This window comes from Kryptolebias marmoratus, linkage group LG8, assembly GCF_001649575.2.
Source record: "Kryptolebias marmoratus isolate JLee-2015 linkage group LG8, ASM164957v2, whole genome shotgun sequence".
Classification (NCBI taxonomy): domain Eukaryota; kingdom Metazoa; phylum Chordata; class Actinopteri; order Cyprinodontiformes; family Rivulidae; genus Kryptolebias; species Kryptolebias marmoratus.
The window spans coordinates 10,775,333-10,782,200 of NC_051437.1; the positions used below are offsets into that span (position 1 = coordinate 10,775,333).

General features: G+C 44.3%; 1 protein-coding gene across 12 annotated transcripts in view; it reads left to right on the forward strand.

Moving 5' to 3' along the window:
* The window catches only part of LOC108232044 (ankyrin repeat and SAM domain-containing protein 1A), a 66,687-nt gene that overhangs the window by 27,085 nt on the left and 32,734 nt on the right, over nucleotides 1-6,868 (forward strand). For all 12 annotated transcript variants that reach the window (XM_037976906.1, XM_037976910.1, XM_037976909.1 and 9 more), the window contains 8 exons: nucleotides 412-487; nucleotides 568-669; nucleotides 759-845; nucleotides 1,136-1,305; nucleotides 1,549-1,611; nucleotides 2,024-2,156; nucleotides 3,222-3,262; nucleotides 4,482-4,578. In XM_037976906.1, the coding sequence (XP_037832834.1) occupies nucleotides 412-487; nucleotides 568-669; nucleotides 759-845; nucleotides 1,136-1,305; nucleotides 1,549-1,611; nucleotides 2,024-2,156; nucleotides 3,222-3,262; nucleotides 4,482-4,578 (769 nt within the window). The remainder of the gene's footprint in view (nucleotides 1-411; nucleotides 488-567; nucleotides 670-758; nucleotides 846-1,135; nucleotides 1,306-1,548; nucleotides 1,612-2,023; nucleotides 2,157-3,221; nucleotides 3,263-4,481; nucleotides 4,579-6,868) is intronic.

Genomic DNA, 6,868 nt, shown 5'->3' on the forward strand with positions numbered 1-6,868 from the left:
TGGGCCCCCCAGGCTCCGTCTCTGCATCAAACTGTGCCTCCCATCTGTCTGGATACACTTTCCCCTCACTCTGCCCCGCTTTCCTTTGAATCGAGGATGTGGAATCTGTTCTGCATCCTTTAGGCCCTACATCCTGCAGGTTTCAATTAGCATGGCCCTGTGAGCTGGAAAATAATCAACTTTTCCCCTCCAACCACATAATTGTCGGCTGTGTAGCCGGCATAAATCCGGTGGTTGCCAAACCCTGTTTATCTTCCTCAAGTGTTGGTGCCGGAGTAGGATTTAGTGATTCGTCTAGAGAGCAATTTCACTTTTTTTTTGTGGGTCGTGTTTAGAATGTATTTTCTCCTGTTGTCAAACTTCTTGCCTTTATGCTTAGGATAATTTATTAATTTTTTTATTCATGGGCAGACGGAGAAAGGCAGTGCCCTCCACGAAGCAGCCCTGTTTGGGAAGAGAGATATCGTGCAGAAACTTCTCCGTGCAGGTCAGATCTCAGTGCTGTTAAATCTCACGTTCGAGCCTTGAATTTCCGGTCCGGACCGACGCTTTGTCATTCTTCGCCAGGCATCGATGTGAATATCGTGGACCAGAAGGGCCTGACAGCGCTGGACACTGTCAAAGACATGCCCTCAAAGAAAAGCAGGGAAATAGCTGCTCTCATTTATGGTAAAAAAAAAAAAAATGCACCAGGGAGCTGCGGGGGGAAAGCACCTTTTTGGATGTTATTGTGACATGATCTTTGTTGTTTGTTGCAGGTCACATGTCTGGAAAAACCCCCATCATTGACCTACCCCCTCCACCCATCCCTCCACCCCAGGAGAGTCCCAGTCCAAGAAAGCAGGGTGAGATTTACTAAACGTTTAGTTTTTTTTTTTTCTAATGAGCCCAAAAAACAAGTCTTTTAAAGGTGAACACGAATCATTAAAATGCTGTTGCGGACAGGGGGCCATGGCTCTGAGTTAACGTAGAGGATGTGATCAGAACCTAATCAGGAAACGGACTGGCATCAGTGAATTTCTTTAAATCTTAAATCTCATAAAATCCTAATGTTCTCGATAATGTTTTTAGCGTAAGTGTTTTAAAGCCCGGGTAGTAATTGATTTAGTTTTCTTGTTTGTGATTTGTTTTACAGGCGACCTGGAGAGGGTGACGGAGCTGATCTCAGGGATGGCCCCAGGCCCCGAGGAGGAGAGCCCGTACGAAGCTCTGTTCGAAGCCACTTCCTGCCACTCTTTGGACAGCCTCACCAGCGGCAAGTCCTCCGACAGGGACTCGGGACGGCCCGATAGCGAAGTTGGCAAGGTTAGCCGAACTTCCAGTGCGTCACACACACACAAACACTGAGACCTACTCACAGGTTTTTGTGGGAGGCCCAGAGCCCCCACTAGAGGGAGACAGTTGTACACTCTGCATCTAACTCCAGCTTCACTCTTCTTGGACAACCATGAGGACTTGCACTTCATATCCAAGCAATAATCATACATTAATAATAATAACAGAATGGTTAGCAGCTTGTAATTTACTGAACGATTCATCCATTCACAGAAGGACCGTCCTGTCCAATCATCACATCCTGGTCCTGGTCATGAAGAGGAGATGAGCTCAGAGGTGAGGTCACAAAGCTACGAGACCATACACCTTCCAGCATCATAGATTCTCCCTCCTCTTTTAGCAGCTTACAGGCAGTCGTGGTGGTCAGACAAGGCTTGACACGGTTTGTTAGTAAAACGCTAACAGGAGGCTGTCAGAAAAGGATGGCGCTTTACTGAGAATGTCTCTCTCTCTTCCTCGCGGCTCAGTCCATCGCATCTCACGAAATATTTATCTAAGTGCTGCAGGAGGGACGGGGGGGGGGAGTCTGGTCTAAAATCGCGGCTGACCTCAGAGGATGCAGGAACAGTTTCAGAGAGTTTCCGAAGGAGACATTTACAGCATGTACTACCACCTCTGAATGCTAAATAGCTTCCTGTTGCAGCTCCTTATTTGTGCTTTGTTTTGTTTTTTTATTTTGTTCTGTCAGGCCCTCTTTACAAGCAGCAGCATCGATGAAAGGGGGGAGCCAGCTGAGGACGAGGAGGATCACACGTATGAGCTGCTGCTGACGGCACAAACCAAAGTCCCACCACCCAGCCAGGAGTCCAAGTCCAATAAAGGTCCCTGTTTGCTTTTAGGGAGGGAGTAATGTGGGGCTTTCCAATTAGTGTTGTTTAAAAAATAAATCTGGAGTAGGGGTTGGAATCTTTACGACTCAACTGGTTACCATTCAGAGGGCTGTGATGTGATGATAAAACAATTATTGATGCGTCTCGATTATCTGTGATTACCCGGTTTGTAAATAAACAAACAGGAGCGACCAACAGTTAGCATAGATGCTAACTTAACATAGAAAACGCCATAGAAAAGCTAATGTGATTAGCATCATGTTTAGTGCTGGAAATTTATACACAAATCAAACGTTTCAAAGTTGTTACTTAAGTTATGATAACTTCAGCTATTATTTACGGACATATTCATTAGGGTTCAGGGTTTACTGCGACATGTTTCTGCCACAGCACCTCCCTTGAAGTGGCAGCGCAGACTGATGTTGACAGAATCAATCAAAAATAGATTCAGAATCACCCATGTCTGCGAAGCATCTAAAAAAATAGATGAGAACCCCCAACCCTGATACTAAGTAAACTAATCACATTTTACCTGTGTATCCCCCTTTTTTTCCTGATACATTAAAAAAAAAAAAAACAATTCCAAACAGATATTTCTAACTCTGTTGAATCAAACAAAACCTGAATGTAACCAGCCTCCACACTGGTCACCCCTTGTAATCGGATTAATTAGGATTGAACGAAGCAGCCATTTTCATCCCGAGCTGTAAAAACGTCCCCTTTGGACCCTCCAGTTTAGTCGGCCTCACAAAACGCAAAACCAGTTAAAAACGTCTCTCGGCTGAAGGAAGGGAGGGCTCATTCTTCAGCTTTGAGGATAAATCATGATTAAGAATAGTTTCCCTTTTTGAGTATAAATGTTGAATGAATAGATTTCCATGTTTTTTAAGAACAGCTTCATCACGTCAGCCATCGGGGAGGCAGGGGGGCGTGTAGGCGATGATGGCGGCGTGCATAAAACATGATTTTATTCTAAATCACCTCCTGATTCTCAGCCCAGAGTTTGTGCTAACAGTCTGAAGATGATCTGTAACTCTGCGTTTTCTGTCTCCTCAGATGAGAACGGCACACAGTCTTCCAACAGTGTCCTACCTCAGGTACTAATAACACAAATCCTCTTATTATTATTATTTATTTTTTTGTCTCTATTTCTAGTGTTTCTGAACCAAAAAGGCATATTTCTTTCTGTATTGGCTGCTTTAGAAGTTGTGCTCAATAAAAACATACAAACTGAGTCACATCGCTGCACACAAATAAAATCTGACCTGGTTTCTGTGACATTAAAGATAAACTGTTTATTTTACATTTTAGTCAAAGACACTCATTAAGGCCTGGCAGCTCATAATTAGTTCATAATTTAGGTCATAATTCTTCAACTCAACACTTTTCTTTTGTTAACTTGTTTTTATGCATTCTGCAAATTGTTCCAGTAAAAAGGCCCACAGTTCTGTGACAGCTCCCATGAATTCATGTTGTCTGTATATGTGCATGTTTTGTTTGTGTGTCTTTCTGTTAGCAAAATATCTCATGAACCACCCGACAGATTTGAATGAAACTCTCAGAAAGTAATCGCTGGATGTGCATCTACAACTGATTAACTTTTGGAGTCGGTATGATTCAAGATGGCCGCCGCAGCTTATTGACTTCAGCGAACATAAAAATGGCTCTAACTCAGTCAATTTTGCAGATATTGAGCTAAAATCTGGCGTGGCAGTAGCTGAGAGTCGTCCCCAGCACACACTCTGACTGCTAACAGATCACATGAGGTCTCTGTTGAAAACTTTGCCAATAACTGTGGAAGTGAACCCTGTCGGTCTGTTAGCAAATTATCTTATAAATGGCTGAACGGATTTTAATGAAACTCTCGCAAAGTAATTATTAGTTGTACATGTACAGTTGATTAACTTTTGGTGTCTAGCAAACACAAATATGGCAACAACTCAGTCAATTTGACAAATATCGAACGTAAATTTGGTGTGTTGGTAGCCTAAAAGGTCTGTTGAAAACTTCGCCATGCAAGGCACTAGACGCCTTCAAGTCCTTCAAGGAATGCGAGTTTACTTCTTTTTTATATGTCATTCATTAGGCAGCTTTTTTATCAATGTCAAGTCTTTTATATTAGCTGTGCTTCTCAGCTGCCTGCTCATATTATATGAGCTCTGTAGAAACAAAGACTTCCACCATCACTGTAAGCCATGAACACTCAAACAGTTGCTGTTGAGCTAAAGGGATGATTCATTACAGGTATTATTTGGAGGTTAACATGTGAGTAAACTTTGATTCTTTTATTTAATTTATTATTTTTTTGTCCTTCAGCGAAATCCATCTGCCCTCCCGAATGACCTCAGACCCCCCAGTAAGACGAAGGACAGTCTGCACCCCCCTGCGTGGCTGGGTCCCCAAGCGCCAGGAGGTGAGTCCTCAGATTTTAGTCACCAAATAAGGCGCAGCATCCCAGGCGGGTGCTGTGCCAGCACCAGGGAGGGCACGCGGGACGCATTAGCCTCGGAAGTCACCATCCAGGCACGTCGATGAAACTGGAGATACGCGTTTGAGCTTGATGCATCCAAGATGGGCCGGCTTGGATTAGGCCTGCCGGGAAAATGCACAATTGGCATTCATCAGGGAGCAGAGGCGAGGAATCCCGCCCGTCGGGAGCAGGCTGAGTGACACTCTCTGGCAAGTGGGCAAGACTCTCATTTCACTGCCAATAGGAAACTGAATTCTTGATCAGATTGTGACTTTGCTGTCGTGGATTCACGTCCCGTGTTAAAGCTGGATATGTCACTTCGTCCAGTGAAGCGTGGAGCACAGATGAGGAGCAGGGCTTCTGGATTTTTGCTGCCACACATGCAGACATCTCCATTAAATAAACAGGTTTTTAAAGAAAAGTAGGTCATGTTAAAGTCATGGTTGTTGTTTTAACTCTTTTTAACATAGGATTATTTTATTATTCCTCTTAGGATTGAGCTACAAAAACGGTAGATAGTGACTCAAACGGTGAGATGCCAGAGCACCTGACTGTCATTCAGAACGGTGAAGAAAGGTCACTTGTCACAAAGAGTGCCTTGTAGATGTTTTGTTGTTGAAATAATTGTATGTTGACTTTTCTCTTGAAATAGCCACACAGTCACTGTGGGTCTCCTACCCGTCTAAGGAGCGCTAAAAGCTGTATTTTAACACTTTCATGGGAGAACATTTGAGGCAAATGTTCAGGTCTAAAAAAACGACACTCTGGATAAATAAAAATAACTATTGAGAAACTGGTCCACATCTGCTTGTCTTCGTTTTAAAAGCGTCCTCCAGCAGGCCGAATTCTAAACCAGGGCTGCCAAGGCGGGTACAAAATGAGCCAAACTGCGCACGACCAAGAATGCAGTTTTACCAGACGAAACCGTGAAAAAAGGCTATGACTTTCAACAAAAAAAACCCAAACTGGCCACTTTGAAGCAGCAGCATCTTAGTCCAGTCTTTCATTCAGACGACACCCATCCTCACACGTCACGAGTCCATGGACCGCCTGCTTCATGTTGAGGTCCTCCTGTCAGTCAGATCCTTCAGTCTTTCCCCAGAGAAACATTTGGGCTCGGCTCGAACATCAGCTCTCCCACAGGGCTGATCAGCTGGCTCTGGAGGGCCGGTTACAACAGCCATGGGCCGACTTGCTGCAGGAGAGGATACAAAAGCTGAACCGCCGCTTGTATCCGGGCCTGAGAGGGTGGGAGGTCCACACAGCTGCGCTGTCATTTACAATACTTGACACTGTAATCAAAGGTTACATGACCTTTCAGTACTTCCACCACTCTGTCCGGGCGCTGAACTTTTGTTTCCTCAACGAGTGAACTTATGTTTTCTAAAAAGATGGAAAAGTGAAAATCAAACACAATAGCCTCTTACATGTAGTCTCTGTTCCTTTTCCTAAAGCCACAAGGTGATCTGTAAGATTTTAGTTTGTTTTTGTTTGTTTGACTCCCTGTGAGGACAGAGAGGGACGGAAGCTCAGCGCTCCGTGTGACAGCTGGAGGATGTTTGCAGGGTCAGCGATATCGCCGCGTTTACTCTCTGTCAGAACCGCGCTGCTGTCCTCAGCAGGAACGCTGCGCGTCCCAGCAGATCGCCGCCGCCATGTTGGTGTTTTGTAGAACTCCCGGGGGAGATTTCTCACGCGCACTCAGCACAGACAATGACTCGAAACCCCGGGCGTCCGTAGAACGCAGGTCTGAGCACAGGAGGGGAAGTAGCAGACTTTGTTATACACTCGCTGCATGTTAGTGCCATCGATTGTGTACTTTTACACCTTTTTGTACTTTTTTTTTTTTTCCTACTCGGAAAGCTTGTGTTGCTTTTATTAACTGCAGTGCACCAAAAAATGCACTGTGAGCACAAAACATTGGATAAAGGAATGTAACTGTTCTACATCCAGATGTTTTGGTTGAACAGTAAATTTGACCTGATGCTCTGGCCATTCGTGTGTTCTTTTACGTGATAGGCTCGACTATTCTTTAGTGGAGATATTTGTTTGCTTGCATTATTGTAAACGATCACACCAATAACACGGCTTCCTAAGCTTTCTGATTTATCCGCACCACCCCACTGAACAGAACAGAGCGTCTCTGAATCTAAAGTTTAAATAAAAGGAGCTTATTTCTTTCTACGGATGGAACATAAATTTACTTTGGACAATTCAGAGGAGGAGGGGGGGG